The sequence below is a fragment of the Falco cherrug genome, chromosome 7 (genome assembly GCF_023634085.1).
Source record: "Falco cherrug isolate bFalChe1 chromosome 7, bFalChe1.pri, whole genome shotgun sequence".
In the NCBI taxonomy this organism is placed as follows: Eukaryota; Metazoa; Chordata; class Aves; order Falconiformes; family Falconidae; genus Falco; species Falco cherrug.
Window position 1 is genome coordinate 14,880,568 of NC_073703.1, and position 16,931 is coordinate 14,897,498.

Genomic DNA, 16,931 nt, shown 5'->3' on the forward strand with positions numbered 1-16,931 from the left:
TACCCAACCCCTGTTTATTGGATGGGGTTTTTTTCAAATACCTTAATAATTCTGTGTCTTAATTTTGCCTAATGTCATTAATTTACTTCTACTTACACACTGATTTTTACCAGTCTAAAAATTTTGTCTGAGATGAAAGCCTGACTTTAGGGAAATCGATAGAATATTGGCTATGACACACAGGCAGCACTTTGAAACCTCTCTGTTTACTTAATCAGATATTTATAAATGTGTTGATGTCATCCAGTTAATCTTTAGTTGTCTTCTAGCTTTACAATTTCATATCAAAACTGAGAAAAACAGCAGCAGCAGCAGAGACAACTGTTCCTCTGATTCAGAATCAATTGCTGTTCCCAGAGCAAATATACTATGGGAGCTGTAGCCAAATTTCTCTTTTAGTTTTGTATTTATTTGCGTGATTTTTAATCTGTCATTTTAAGTTCAGCTGAATTATCCGGGGAGGGAAGGGGAGGGAGGGGGGGGAGGGGAGTAGATTCAGTTTTGACTTCAAATGCCAGGATGTAGAGGAAATCAGATGTTAACAATTTTGAATGTGATGATATAAATATTCATGCATACACTTGGTTTTGCCCATGTGCATAATATCAGGAAGTCAGTGAGAAAACTATTACAACTAGTGTCATGTAAATATTTTCTAGAGTCCACAGCCTTTCTGTGCTTTGCTTTTCTCAAGTGTTTTGTAATTTGTAATTCCAGTGTATTGTAATAGAATAGTGTGATGTTATCTTCTGGGGAGAAGTTATCGACCATAGCTAAAATCTAAAAAGTCATGGAGTAAAGATAACAGTATTGAACAGTTAACAGAACATAGGATTAGCCAAATTATATAAAAAGTTGCTTAAAACTGTTTTATTAACTTTAACACATTTTTATAATGTGTTATTGGTTTGTACACAACTGTTTCCCATTGCTTTCGTTCTAAAGCCCATGTGTGAATCAGTGCAGTTATGTTTATTTCAATTAAATTATCATTGTTTATATCAGCTAAAGATATATAAAGGGGATAGAGAAACGGGGAACCGCGACGTTAGAAAGCTGCCTTGGGTTGTTACCCACTCACTGTTCCTTTGTGTTCCATTTGTTCCACCGATAACCCCACCTACAGGCTAGTTTACAAGGAGGATTTTCATACGTTATCTCATCTTGCTCAACTCCACCTTCAGTTGCTGAAACATTCTTAAAAACCTAGCTCTGGGTGATTTAGATCAAGTCTCTTAAAAAGACCCTAAACATTTTGACAGAAATTGCCCTAAATCAATTATAATTAAGTTTAAAGACATTAGTAAAATCAGAATGCCTTAACAGTTGTCTCTCAATTAACCAGAAGAAAGTATTTAAAATGTGACAGAAACTACTTCACTGGCTTTACCAACTAAGGAAAGTTTCTTGTGGTCCTGGACTGCATAAGGGAGGACACAAGCCCTCCTGTGCCTGTAAACCGCAGTAGATAGTTTTCTTGGCTCTCAGAGCGCACAATTACTACTATATCACTATATGGTGACTGTTTATAATAAAGTTATCTGTGACCAGTCTGTTAAAGGATTTAATATCTTAAATTCAGATCCATCCTGGCAGCCATATTATTATAATGGCAGAATTCCAAATTTCCATCTCTGACAATAATCGAACAACCTGCTTGATAGGCTACAGTGCAGTGTACTGGCATAAGTGTAAAGAGATACTTTTCTCTTGATCTTGAGACAAATGGAAGATTTCATACCACTCAAGCATTTGATAACACTTTCAGACAGGGGCCTTTGGGAATGCTTCACTTTCCAATTTCTCTCTACAATTCACATAATTCTTCTGTTGCTTTTCTATGTATTGGTGTCATGAAGTTTTGATGAGCTCCATAGAAGTAACACATAAGCAAGCTGTAGCAGAATATATGGATCCCTTTAAAATCAGGAAAACAGCTGGCCTGTGAGTTGTAGATGTTTGAAAACATGTATTTCAGCTAGTGGGTTTAAACAAGGACCTCTTTCAAGAAGGGAAGAATGAAATGTTCTCTGTAAGGAAGCAGAGTAACATGGTAGAGATTTCTTCCATGGGTTCATAATGCTAGAGAACTCAGATAAGGTTAGTGGGGTTTTAGTATTAGACTATGGGCTGGGTAGCAGAAGCTATATGTGCAGATAAAGGGTTTGCAGCTCTTTACTGTCTTATTTTGTGAAGGATTTGCATTAAGCTTGTATAATTTTGTGATTGGTAGATTCAGTTTGCAGGCCTTTTTTGATTCTGCATTTTATTTATGATCATTTCTACCCCTTATGGTACTGTTCTCTCCTAGTGTATGTAATAAAAAAGTAAAAGAAAAGTTACTGTGTAACATTGAACTCAGCAGGAAATTTTAGAACTGCCTTGAAGACCATGAAGTTACAACAGCACAGAGCTTGGCTGTAGCCATTGTGGTATGTTCTAAAATATATACAAAAAACCTGGTCTTGGTAAAGAATTTGTTATGCTTTTTGCTCTGACTGAAATAATTACGGCTATTCCAAGAACTTAAACTGACAAAACCTCCTTTTCTTTCATTCTTTCTTTCTTTGCATAAAATATTTGTGACTTCATCTGTATGGTGACAAGGAGCTGGAGAAAAAGTACCAAAGCTGACTGAGAACATGATAGGTTTTACCACATAAAATGACACAAAGTGCTGCTTCTGTTCTCGGCTTGGTCTTTTTGTGCCACCTTAATTCCCCCATGACTATCAATGTATTCTTGATTCATATGTGAATGCAAATGTTATATGGTAGAAAAAAATTACAAAAATAGATTGTATTACTTCTATTAAATATATATTCAATATAAGTAATGCAGTCAGTTTCTAGTCAGTATAGAAATGTGGATCCATGGTTTTAATATAGCTCAAAAAACCCTCAGAAATTCCATTTATAGCTGTCATACAGAAATATAAATTTGCATATATAATTGAAAAGTAATAGCTAAGTATTTTTCAAACTGAATATCTTAGATTGGGTGTATTCTGGTGTATTGCACTCTTAAGCCTGTATCTTGAGTAGAATAAATAGAGGTAGCAACCTTAGTCCTAGATAGATGTTGGTAAGATAACAGATAAGTCATCCTGACTTGAAAGTCAGGAAGAGATTAATGGTGGAACAGGAATTTAATTTTTCTTTATGCCCAGTCTGTATTACCATTGCTATGAAACCGTATCTTAAAGTAAAAGCACATGGATTTGCAGACACAATAGTTATTTTTTGGCATCTTTTAAAATTCACTGCTCAAGCCATTGATAGGCATCAGTAACGAAACTCTTAATGATTTCAGTAGGGCCAGGCTTTTACAAATGGCATATATTTGTCTCTTTCCTAATATGGGCCTTTCAGCTCTTGAGCAAACTTTTCCTAATGAATCACAGGGTTAGATAGCTTTTCCACTAGTCAGTAACTTAACTCCTCCACAGCTGTGCAATAGTTTTTACTTTCAACAGCAAGTATTTAGACTGTTAATGATCATTCTCTATAGTTCATCAGTAAGTCAATATTAATAGAACAGCCACATTTTGACTGTATGTTGAAAAGAGAGCTAATGTACTTCTCAGCAATTACATTCTCATGTTGATTACATCTCTGTGTTGCTGAGAATGTGTTTCAATCAAATACCATGCACACAGAGAAGGAAATAATTTTTTCATGTAGAAATCTTTGTTAATGAAATAAATATGGCACATTCTGACAGGCTGAAATCAGACTTCTTCGTACAATACCACCTGTGAGGTAAACTGCAGCACATGTGATTACAATAGATGATGTAGTTAGAACTTTTTAGGGATCCACTAACAGAGGCTGGTTTGGGATGCAGCTGCCAGATAGCTGTTAGGAGGAAAACAAAGAACAAACCATCGCACTGTGATGGGTCTGGAGCTGGAAAAGAGTGAACTTATGAAACAGGAGCTATAACTAACAATTCTACTTTACTAAGCCATGTTCAACTGAAAGTACCCATAACTACATTGTTGAAGTATGAATGAGAAGACAATATAATGTCATCCAAAATCTTCAACTAACAGTGCTGTTTACAGGCAGAAATGTACTGCATTTTCCTGCATCACCTATGAAGGGGTGATCACCTACATTCTAGTTTCAGAATTTCTTGTAATTAGTTGTTTGGGGAAATAAGCCTGATTAATGTGCAATTTATGCACATGTTGTTTGTACACGTCTTGTTTGTAATGTTTGTTAAATTTTATCATATATGAATAAGGGTATCCCAAACAAAATGGTATCACAAACAGGAAAAAGCCAACAGCTAATGTAAAGAGGGAGAAAAGGAAAAAATATTTTTGTAATGGCAGTCATACAGTTTAATTTAGCTCTAGTGGGAAAAAGAAAATTGTATCTTATGGATACAAGATGATCACTTGCAAGTGATTAAGAGAAAGTCAGGAATTGTGGGTTCTATTGTTTATTTTGTCTCACACAGTTGCATAACAGTAGCTACTTGCCCATTTTTGAAAATACCATCTGAAGTGGTTTAGAAATGTAAGTACCATATATATGTGCTATGGGGTTAAGGCTTGAGTATTGCTTTTTGAAATGTAACTTGAAATGTCCCTTAAGTACTTGTCAGCACTTTTAGAAAGATGTCTCTGGGATGTCTACAGATCCTATCTGAAAAAGACAATGTGCAGAATACCTACTTGTGTTGATGAAATATTTTGTTATATAGGAAGAAAAAGTGAGATTAGTATTTAGTCTTATTTTGGCAAAGATAGGTATTTATTACATGCCAAATGTTAAACAGTTCTGATTAATTTCTCCAATAATTTCTCACAGTAATTATGATAAAATGTCTTCTATCACTAGATAATTTCCTACTTAAATGATATAGCCATGTGAACTCATCATATTCACTTAAATAATCTGGTTGTATCAGAACTAGGCTGTTCACCACCTTAGTAAATTAGGAGATTTATGCATCATATGTTACAAATTGCATGAAAAATTCTGCTTTTGGTCTAGTTTGGTCTAATGCTAGTTTTATGGTTTTGGTATGGACCAGTTTTGCTTACAGTGTTCTTTTTGGATGAAAGTGCCATTTCAGAAATTCTCATTAAATCATTCAAAGCATGTTCTAGAACAATATGATCAAAATAAATAAATTAAAATTCAAAACACTGGAATACTTAGCTAAAAAAAAGAAAAATTAACAGAGCATGATTTCCTTGAAGGATGTGGTAACAGTTTCCTAGAAAGATGTGGTAATATTTTTTTTCTTTAATTTTGTTGCGTGACGGTTATGTTCAGTAATATAGACTGAATTTCCCAAGTCACACAAAGATGCAGTCAGAAATGAAGGCATATTAAGTAATTTTAGTTTGGTATTTAGAATCAAGTAGCCTGAGGACCAGTTTGCTAATTTGAACATTCTGATTTAAATTGGTGATAATAATTTAAAATAATATTTTTTTATTAGTAGCTGTATTATTTTCATTGCTCAACTCAAGAAGCATTTAAAGGGACAAGTAAGTGGCCTAGGACTCTTGCCGTTTACTTTATAATTTGAGCTGACTCTCCTAAGGCTACTCTCAAAATGCACATAATATTTGGTTTCCTTTGAACTAATTAACTACAAACTCCAATAGTAGTTCACCCAGATATATGGTTGTTACACTCTTAGTAAGGTAGGAAAACACGTCAGACTGTCTTTTACAGCCTCAATATGAAAAATTCTTTCCTGACTGCTGAAACAGATGCTCAGACAGAATGCTCAGTGCCCTAAAACATAGTACTGGTACTGTAGGGGTGGCAGGATGTAGAGAAGAGTAAGAGGCTCAAAACACCTGTGTAGTTAATTACATTAGTAAGGGGGAGGAAGGAGGGCACAGCCAGTGCCTTGTAGGCAGCCATCAGTGAGAAAGAGGGTTCTTTACAGGGAAGAGGTTCTCTGTGTTTCTTATGTTGTCTCTTGATGAGGTAGGTGGTATATTTGTTTCCTGAGTGGATGAATGGTCTTTTTGGAATCATAATTTGTTCAAAATGTATTAGAAAGTTTCTTTTTTCTGACTTGTTTAAAGTATTTTAGAGCGTTCTAAAGAAGAACTTGCCGTGGAAATTATGTACCTTTTGTATTTGGTTTTGGGTTTTAGCCTTTGCTGGAAATACTGACCAGAATTTCTACACTCAGTAGAAAATGTAAAAGGTTCAGTTAGAATGGTGTTTACTTTAATTGGAATAATGGCTTTTTGTCACCAATTAGCTTGAAAATAGCCTCTTGAAGTTGTATCCCATTTAGTTTTTAATTAGTAACAGCATTTGTAGGCAGAGTCCTGTTAAAGCATTTGTCATGCTTGCAGTCCATATGTTGTCTGAGATGTGCTTAGTGCATGGCAGAAACTTCTTTTTGTACTATGTTACACAAGGTATTGGTAAGATGGTGCTAAACTAATACAAGCAATGGTGCTGGGTGGGAATTCAACTGGGATGAATCTCACTTCGGGCATAGTTATTTGTTCCTGTCCTTATGTAAAGGTGGTATTACAGCTTCTTGCTGTAGCATTGGAAAGTGATATGGCTGTGATGACTTCAAGGCTTCTCAGGTGCAGTTTCCCCACATAAGCAAACATAAAGGACTGTTGCTGAGAGAGGTCTCGTACAGGCCTTCCCCACAGCATAAATCTGTCTCTTGTAGCAAGGTGGCCCTAACAAGCAACTCTCATTAACTGAATTATTATGTGCTGCATTTACATAGCTAGTTCCCTAAACCCTTGTAAAATCTCATCAATAAGCACTCAAGAACTGCTTGGATTTCTTGTGTCATCTTGAACATTATGTGCAGTCCCTAAGCTATATAGACTGTTCCAAAGGGAATAAATTAGCATGGTGGAGTTGAGATTGCTTTTGCTGGTGAAAGTTGCACTTCCCAATTGTACCTAGTACTGGCTGCACTCTCTAGGATTCAGCTATCCTTTCTATTGTACTTCAGAGTTTCTATCAAGGAGTACAACTCTTGTTTTCACAAGGTCACTGCTGCAGAAGCTACACAAGCACTGGATAAAATCAGTCCATTCCCCGGTCTGTGCCACCTTCTTCCCTTGACTTAGCTAGATCCACGTTTTCTCCCAAATCCATCTCCGCAGTGGCTAGCTCGAGAGCCTGACCATTGCCACCCTTAGAGTTCACGTAGACTACTCAAAGGGCATGCATATCTCTCCTCGCAGTGCAATGTTGTGCATGTGTTAGGCAGGAAGCCAGAAAGCTCTTGCAGTGAGGATTTCCACACACCTGACGAGCATGTAAAAATTCCCATTTGCCACTACCCTGCTTACAGCTGTGCATGCAGACAGCCTACAGAACCCTGGCACTGCGTCACCTGCGCAGCTCTGGGACTTCAGCACAGAATCACATGCAACCTTGTCGAAGTTTGATGTTGATTGTGATTCTGGCTTTTTCCCCCTAATATCTTCAGCTCTAGATAACATGTATGTTCATCTACAATAATTTCTTTGACAATCATAAAGTTCTCTAGTTTCTGGGGGTTTTGTGTTTGGTGTTTTTTTTTCTGTAAACAGTTACTTCTGATTGAAATATCAAATCCCACTTGACATTTAAAGGTCATGATAAAAATTGTATCAAATTAGCACAGGTTATTAATGAAAATGTTAGCAGGTAGGGGTTTTTTTCTGTCTTGAAATACATTACCTTCTACTTTGACAAACAGCAAAATTCCAAGACATCAAAATGGCCAAGGACATGTCTGATCAGCTTCTTTTTATAGTCTATAGCACCTCCCAGTGTCTATTAACACATTTCAAAAGAAGCAAGCCAGCTACCAAAAGTGGAAGTAAGGGAAGGCATGTATGCTAGTACTAACGCTAGGAAACTCCTTCAAAAAAACGCACAGGTAATGGGGGTATTCAGAAGGTGCTTTGATTGAAGTGATGGAGATGAGTGGTGTTTGTTACACCCTGTTGAAGTTACTATGGTGTTAAGTGCTATGAAATGGTCATGTTTTCTGTGTTTTCGTTTATAGTTTTGCATTGATGATCAATGTTCTGACTGTGCTTAATTTTGAAAGATAGCATACTGAAGGAAAATTTTAGTGTTTTTAATGGAATATCTAGACTTTTTAATTATTTATTTCTGGTTTTGAATTGTCAGGTTCTCCCTATAACTTTAAAAGAGAAAATGCTCAGTTGGAATAAATTGACAGAGCTTTGCTGATGTTACTGGGCTTTACCTGTCTGATTGTCTGATTCAGCCTGTTTAGAATATAGTAGTCTTCTGTTGATAAACTGTGCAGGTACTAGATTCATGTCATAAGCAGTGTGTAAACACTGTAAAAAATCCATTACAGTTTAATCCTTATTTTGTTCTTTGTTTCAGGAGCTAAATAATGGTCAAGAGAGCATATTGATTGCATTGGTATTTTTATTGCTTTTTTGGTGTGTTTTCATGAAGTTGTGGGCCACATCTGTGAATATCCACTTCCAACTTTTCAGCACCAATTGTTACAAAGAATTTTTTCCATTTATATAAGTGATGTCATGTGTTATGAAAGTTTTAAAGTGTGACAATTCAGTGCTATGATTGTTAACCTCTATTATGTTATTGCCATAGGAATTTTCACTGTTAAATTTTTCTTAATAATGTTTCTAAATTACATACACCAGAAGGCTAACTTGACCTTTCCGTCAGCTCATACCCAGAATTAAAAATTAAAAATAAAGTCAAAGGTCAAAAAAGACAATTGAAATACAGTTGCCAAATATAGTCATAGACAGTCAATTATGCAATGAAAGCAATGTGCCACCCAAGAAGAGTAACAGCCTTCATTTGCCTAAACTTACTCTGTTTTGATGAGGAAAGTGTTCCAAAATATACTACCATTTGAGATATCTTGTAGTGTGGAACAGTATAATGATATGGTTTAGGACGTCTTGGTCTTCCTGAGCTTTAAGGAAGACAGAGGGGAAAACCAACTCGGGGATCCTAAAAAGCTAAAAAAAATCATTTTCAGATACTCAAACAATACAGAAAACTGGAAGCTGCAAATGGAGATATCTGGATTTTGTTTTTGTTTTGCAAGACGGACTGTATAAGGAATTTTCTAAGAAATTCTGTTTGCCTGTATGGAAAATTGCCTCCTTAATATTCATCTGAACTCTGTGTTTTTCTAACTACCGACTTCAGTGACTTTAGTTAGTATTCTATTAGTCAGTATTCTATAATAAAAGTATTTAATATCTATAACTAACACACAATTCTTTTGTAGGTTTGGAAGTTTTTTCACTAATAATTTTTAAAGCTCTTACACATAGGCAAATAATTCCTTTTCACAGAGGCACAGAGAGTTTGAAGAATTTTCTTAAAGTCTGTAAGAAAATTGCTTAAAAGTTTGGATTAGCCTCAAGTCTCTTGAGTCTCAGGTCAGGGCCACTTCAGCACATTTTCTTCAGGATGGAGCAATAACACTTAATGATACGATACTGAAAATTTTTTGTGCATTCAGAAATTGTAAACAATGGGAGAAAAAAGCTGGGGGGGAGAAAGGGGCTGCAATTTATCTTGTTAAACGTATCCTGTAACTGCTTCTGCAGTTGGCTGCTAAACTTGATTGATGGTTCCATAAAAATGTAACATTTCTGATAAATCTCTACTATTGGGAGATGCAGAAAAATTGCCAAGTCACAGCTGAATTATGAAGGTGTATCAGGGTCAAATGAATTGGTTTAAGCACATGTGTATAGTTTCAGCTTAGATGTTTTTCACTGCTCACACCCCAGTTTTGAGGCGCACGCAGGCAGACATAGCCCTGTTGGTATATGTTAGCTTGGGAAGCTGCTGCCTGTGCCTGAGCCCAGAGGTTTGATTCTCGCTTTGCAGAGCTTATGCAATCATTTTGTGTTCAGAGTAAGAAGAAAGTGAGTATAAATTGTTACCAATCTGACTTTACACACATTTCAGCTGGGAAATACCACGGTATAGACAAGGTGTTGAAGATTCAGGAGGTAAATTCTAAGGGATGTGGCACCCCTGCCATACTGTGTCAGTTGAGCATTGATTTGGATGTTGATATGTGAGATCTAAAGAACCTGGCTACAATGGTTCAAGACTTTACTCCCTCCTCCCTTGCCCTCACTTTCCCCAAAGGGTGCTCTTAGTGAAAAAGTCAGTAGAAGCTGTAAGATGGGCGTAACTCAGCTGCTTCTGTTATCTGCACCTTTGCAGTTGATGGTGAAAACCTGGGATTTGTGATAAGGTACAGGCATAGAGTCTCTTACGCTGGCTGAAATTTGAGGGGTGGTATCTACCAGCAGTGCTAGACAAACAGCTGGAAAGGGAGCAGGGAAATCTGTTCTATTTAGATCTGATTAATCACTGTAGGAGAGAAAGTCATCCTTGGCTCTGTAGGCTGTTTTGAGAGGATACACATGTATTGCCGTTTGAATTAGATCTTTCTGTTACAGTTGAAAAGATTAGCAGAGTGCTGATGTGAAGCAAAAGCACTTTCACATTAGTGAAGGTTAGTCTTCTCTTGATGCCAATGTATTAGTTGAACCAACAACCTCTTGAAAAATCAAGAATACAGTTGCAAAGACAGACTTTCTGTTTGGTTGAAAAACACACAACCATTAACTGAATCTGGTACATCAATACCTGACTTGAAAGATCTGATTTTCAGATACTGAATCTTCTTGCTCCTCTATATAATCTGTATTTAAGCAGCAGAAATAAAATTTATATAGTGGCACAGTATACATAGTCCAACATTTGTTTTACCCTAAGAAGCATATATGAAATGCTATTGGAAGTAATTCTGATTTCTAAGCAAGTTTGAGTATAACCACTAAGATGTACATAAAGTGTATTTTGTCATCAGGTAGGGTTTACCTTTGAACAAAACTGAGTGAAGAGTGCATTTACTATTGCTGAAAAGTATTGACTTGTTGGATTTTGATCAAAATAGAAGTAGTTCTCTAACAAAAATTTTAAGATTTTAGTGATTTTGTGCCAAGCTCTCCGTACATTTTTATTTTTTTTTTTGCTTTATCCACTGAAAAGAAGAGGAAATAGGCATTTTCTGAATTTAGAGCACACATGGAATATGATAGGATCAGACATCTTAGGATTCAGGTTCCTGGAAGGCTTTTCTAGTAACTAACAGACCCTTTGAAGTCTTTAAAATGAGATTCCAAAGGCAACAGAGCGTGGAAAGTCCTAAAGCATCACCCAGTTGTAGTTGTAAATCCTCTTGGATAGAGTCAAAATAAACTGATTTTTGCTGCCTTTTTTTCTGAACGAAATCAAATAAAATCAGGCAAAATTCATAAAACACAAACTGAAATGAAAGGAGGAGCAAGCAGTAATAAGAAGAGATTTGTTTTCTATCAAAGATAAAGTGTTAACAAATTGCCATATTATTTCCAAGATTTGTTCAGTCACTTTTACTGTTAACAGTTATGAATTCAAAAAGTCTGTTTTGTGTGCCCACTTAGATTATTTTACATGAACAAGAAAGAAAATCTGGTTTTTTAGTAAAAAGCATGTAGTTTAGGCTTGGACAAGATATAAGAAGTGATTGTCAAAGAGAAGAATTTTCGTGATAATGACAGATTTTTCTGGGTGACCTCATCTCTTGGTTGCTTCCTAATTCTTGCTTTTGTTTTTCAGTATGTGACTCTCAGTTCTCCCTCTGCCTTTTAATTTTCAGAATGAAAGTAAAGCAGGTCAGGTGCAAAGCGATTTCCTCTGCTTAGTGGAGATCACTGTCCTGATTTGCTCACTTTACTCTTGAGTTATCACCTTTATGTCCACCAGAAGGCTCTACTGCTTTCTGAAATGTGCACCAAATAATATTTTTCGGGTACCTAAAAAGGTCATCACTGTTGTAAACAGGATTCAACCATTTGCTTTCACTGAAACAGTACACGCATATTTCTTGGACTAAGCAGTTAACTTATAATGCATTTTGAAACAAGTGAATGACTAATACAGATTAATTACAATTGGTGGTTGAGAATTTGGTTCAGTATTTAATTTTGTCATGGAATTTCAGTCCACATATATTTCACACAGTGGCTTTAGAATTAGTGTCTTAGGAAATTTACACACTTTAATTATTTTTGCTGTTACTTTCATAGGATATGTTTATATATTTTGCTCTGTAACTTACTAGAGAAGTTTGAAATAAAGACCCTAATTCCTCACCATCTTTGCATTCTTACATTTATAATCTTGACTGATAAGAAAAGCATTGGGAATTCTGGCACTTGCCAAAGTTATGATGAAGTTATTCTACAGACATTTCTCAATGTAAAGATTGCTCTTCACGTTATTCATGCTTCACAATTTATGGGCTGAAAACAAGTAGTTGACTCTGCAAGACTGTCAGTGCAGCTTGCTTTATGAAGCTAAGTTATGATAGTAAAATAATGAATTATTTCTTGTTTTCATTTTAGTAGCACATGTTAGTGATTCAAAAGGGAGAAGGATTCCTTTTATTTATTAAGTGGAAAATTAGGATAAAATAAGAAGATACTTCTCAGAGCAACACTTTTTGTACCCATTGATTAATTTGGCTGCAACTGTACTGGGATTCCATCCTGAGAGACAGGTCTGATTTATTAACTTAGAACTGGAAACCATGAAACCAGAATATTTGAACACCCAGATCAATAAAACTTTGTAATGGGTATGATTTTAAAGTTATGCTTTTCAGAGATCCTGGATAAAAATAGTCTGTTTAATTTCTAATGTTAAAAATTTTGCTTAGGAAAATTTTTATTAGTCCAGGTGGGTAGTGTTGTGGAGTTTTTTTGTTCTAGTATTTTTCCCATCATATCCTATTATTTTCTTCATGGGTATTTTAGTAAAGCGCTACAAACATTTTTCAAAAAGGCTTCTTACATATTCTGTTGAATAGAGAGTATGACAAAAAAGGTTTTTTGACAATACTGATTTTTTTTTAGTTTCTCAGAAAATCCTGAAGTTATCAGTATTCACGTTTTTCCAGTTCTCTTTGTTTATATTTCCCTATTCAACTTGTCCAACAAAAGCATTTGGATATTATTTCCTAGTATACAATAGATAAATTACAGGAAGAGAGTTAAGATGGTGGGAGACTTCCCACATACTTGAGTTAATTTTAGTGGAGACAGTTCATCATAGTACACATCAGTTACCAGATAAACCATTCAAGTATTGATTGTTTTTTTCTCCTGATACTCACTGCATTTTACCAGCAAAAGAATTTTAAAATGTTTTTCACTGCAATATAAATTTAAGGGTTTAATGACTTAAGGTCGCCTTTCTGTTATTTGTAATAGTTAGTTGCCATCACTAACTATTCATAAAGTTTTCAGAAAACAGCAAGAAAATGGATTGCCTTTAGCACAAAATGATCTGATATTCTTTAATGGTTTCACTCCAGAATGTTTCAGGGTGTCATTAATGTGCTTCAGCAGCATGGGATCCTGCAGAAAATTGAGAACCTTTACTTGAATTTGAAATAGTGGTAAATTACTAGCAAAGATTTTTTTTCTTAAGCATCATTAGAACTAAGAAAGGCAAATGTATATAATTTTTCAGCTCTGTATGCTGTCATAATTTCTTTAAAGTGTTTGTAAGTAATAACAGAAAAAAACTGGATACTGTTGATATTCACTTATCTGCAAAAATTTAAAGAAAATACTTCAACAGTCAGTAACAATTTTGTGCAGTGTTTTTTTTATGGGAGCAACATTTCACTTCAAAACTAGCCCTATGAATCTGTATTGTAGCAATGTCCTCCTGAAACTCAATGGGAGTCTCCTTGAATATGGACCAAATAATTTATTTGGCTGCTGGCCATGTGTTGTCTTTCAGAGGAATATGGTTATTCACTACGTAATAGTGTAGGAAGAAAGGAGACATATGGAACCAAATTTTAAAAGAAACAGTAACATCAGTCAATGAAATTTTAGCCACGCAAGTTGCCAAGCACTTAGTGTAGTAACGAAGTACAGAAATAAATTATGAAGCCCACTAACCAGGCGCTTAGTGTGCAAAAGTGCTGTTCTTATAGAAAATAATGTCAGCTTTTGTTGAAAGCTGAATCACACTAACAGTTTTTGAAGTTTGATTTATTGATTTCTTTTGCTGCTGCTGCTAATAAAAGCACAATAATACATACAACCTACATTAAAAGTGTATTTAATGGCATCCTTGGAAATATATTTGTCCTTTCAGTTGACTATAAACACTAGACCAGCATGTGTCTGGCCCCTTTTCCTTATGATTTTGTTCTGAAATATGCATTATAATCCTATGTATTTTCCTGTTGTGTCTTTAACAATGTCTTTTCAAGTAAATGTCATGTTTCTCTAAATAAACAATATATTAGTAATAACGTGAAAGTTGAAGTGGCAAAAATAGTGACTGTAAAATAGACTCCTCCAAGTGTAAATGGAAGATATATAGGTATTTGTGTGGAAAATACAAATCAGTACACAATTCTTTTGCCAGTTCAAAAATTGTATTAGGTACAGCTTTGCAAAATATTGTATGTCCATTCTCTCTAGATGAGTCATATTTTTGGAAGAAAGGGGAGAGAGTATTTTTTCAGCATCATGATCATTGTAATAATGAACTGCAGAAACTATAATAGATTTTGTTCCTGGCTTGGCAAACTATCTAAAAGATTTTGCAAGAGAGTTTACATAATTCTTTCCATTGAACTTTCTAATATTGCATATGTTTTAATTGTTAATTCAAACACACCAGACTTTTAGGTAGTTTGTGGACTATATAAATGTCGTTTAAAGTTTCATAAGTATTTTATGAGCAGAGTTTGTGGTTATACATTTCCATACTTACAACCTTAATTCACTTGTTAAAATAGGCTCTCTGTTTGCTAATAGTTACCAGCTGTAGCTAATACATTAGCAGATCTACAATGTAGTATTTAAAATGACGCATTTCAAAATCAGTAACAAATGTCCTGCTGTAGGATTAATTGGAAAACTTTTCTTATACAATGCTCAGTATATTCTACAAAATTCTTTTGAAATTACAATAAATCAAGGAACAGGAAACAATGATGTATAAATTTCAAAAAACTTAGGAACAGAAAAACCAAAAATATTACTTACTGTAGTTGTTGTTTGCTTCTCTTGTCCCTTTTACTTTGCCTCGCTTATCAATCCTCATATACCACTGAGTTCGACAGAAAAGTCTTCTCACTCTTACATCCCCCCCTTCCATATAATCATAGCTTCTGGTATGTCGCTCAGGGCTGGAACAGTTCACATTTGTAGCCATTTGCTCTGGAGTCATGTCATTGCAAGCTAAAGATATAGTGCCCATTAGAAAGATAATGTAAAAGTATGATCTGTAGAGCAAAATTGGCAGGATCCATGTCAGTATCCATTTGTGCATTATAGTGCAGTGTTCTGGGTGTTCATGAACAACATAATGAAAATTAAATCTCAAGTAGACTGTTGCTCTTAGGTCACTGACCTGCCTTCTGTCTTTACGAGTTACAGATTCATTTAAATGAGATTGTTCCCTCTTCTAGAATTCTGATCGTTATTCCTTAATAGTTAATGGCGAAATAGAAGAGCTTCTTAAATATCTCTTCAGTCAGAATATCCTTTAAAGACACAAGTTATAAAAACCTTTGTTGTCGTGACCTTCTGTACTACTTGAATTTGCTGCTTGCACTGAAAGTAAAAGATCTGTGAGAAAAGGTGCATGTGTAAGTGCTCAGTTCTTACAAACGTGCAAGGATACATTATGCTACTGAAAAGTACTACACATAAATGTATGACATGCTAAGCTCATTTTTTAAAAATACACAAATGTATATGCAATAGATCTCTCACACAACTTTTTACATAAACAGACTTTTAAACTGACTGTAAACATAGTTTTGTCCTCAGTTTTAAGTCCTCCAAAAAAACCCCTATTGATTCAGTTGAACTACTTCATCATGCATGGTAAAATTCTGCTGATTACTTCATAACTATGTATTCACTATTAGGACAATCTATCAGATTTCAAAACAGACCTCACAGTCTTAGTCTTGTATTTCTATTCCTACCCCTTTCAGTTTATTAACAGAAATCGCTCTCTTAATGCTTTTTAAAAGTCTAGTATATACAAACGAAGATAAAAGTTACTAGCTATTAGAAACTGTTGAATGCTCTTGTAAAGGACAGATAACTTACTTGTTCCTGTTGATAAGAGCTGGATATTCAAGTACTCCATTTCTGTTGTCTGCTTTTTGCAACATGAGACACTCTACTGTAGCTACAAACTTTCTCAGCTCAGAAAGGCTCCACTAGAATTATAATTGTTTCCATAAATCAACGCGCTGGAGAGATGGTGTGTATGTGCTTATGCGTGCGCGTGCATGTGTGTGTGTTGAGCCTGTTGTTCAGTCCTTTTCGATAAATACCTTTGCTGACCTCACTTGGAAGCAATTAGAATTTAACCAGTCAGCTGTCAGTTGAATGCACGAACAAAAATAAAAGGAGCCTTGCATTGTATCGTGTCCAATGGTCATCAGAGGGAGCTATGTACATAGTTTATACTTTAAATCTCCAAGAATCCACTTTCTAAAAACATATATTCTGCAGTGTGGGGGTAGAATTGCTTTGCATGCTAGCTAGTGTTTCTGTGCTTTGATTTAGGTCAGTATTTTTCTGTCCTTAAAAAATTCTTCTCTCTTTTGTACTCACACCCTTATCTCAGTTTGCTTTCAAATCTCTTCTGCAGTTTGGTGGATTCGTGGTCTGCTCAGTGCCTTTCTGATGGATATGTGAAACATGTGGGTCCATTATGTACTGTGGAGAAGGGTGCGCTGTGGCCATTATAGATCACGCAGTATATTTTTAGATCATGGACTTGAAAAGAAGAATTAACTGCGCTGAGATTTTTATTTCATCAGCCACTAGGTGAAAATGA

The 16,931-nt window shown here is 35.3% G+C and overlaps 2 protein-coding genes across 4 annotated transcripts in view; one reads left to right on the plus strand and one right to left on the minus strand.

Annotated features, from left to right (window-relative positions):
* Positions 1 to 16,402, minus strand: part of FGF7 (fibroblast growth factor 7) — a 29,970-nt gene extending 13,568 nt beyond the window's left edge. The window contains exons 1-2 of one of the 2 annotated variants that reach the window (XM_014277562.3): positions 16,193 to 16,402; positions 15,116 to 15,310 (exon numbers count right to left, since the gene is read on the minus strand). In XM_014277562.3, coding sequence (XP_014133037.1) covers positions 15,116 to 15,310; positions 16,193 to 16,232 — 235 coding nt within the window. In that variant the 5' untranslated portion in view covers positions 16,233 to 16,402. Of the gene's footprint in view, positions 1 to 15,115; positions 15,701 to 16,192 lie in introns of both variants that reach the window. The other variant, XM_005436255.3, reaches the window with a different exon arrangement.
* Positions 1 to 16,931, plus strand: part of LOC114015106 (uncharacterized) — a 97,120-nt gene that overhangs the window by 32,992 nt on the left and 47,197 nt on the right. The window lies entirely within an intron of this gene.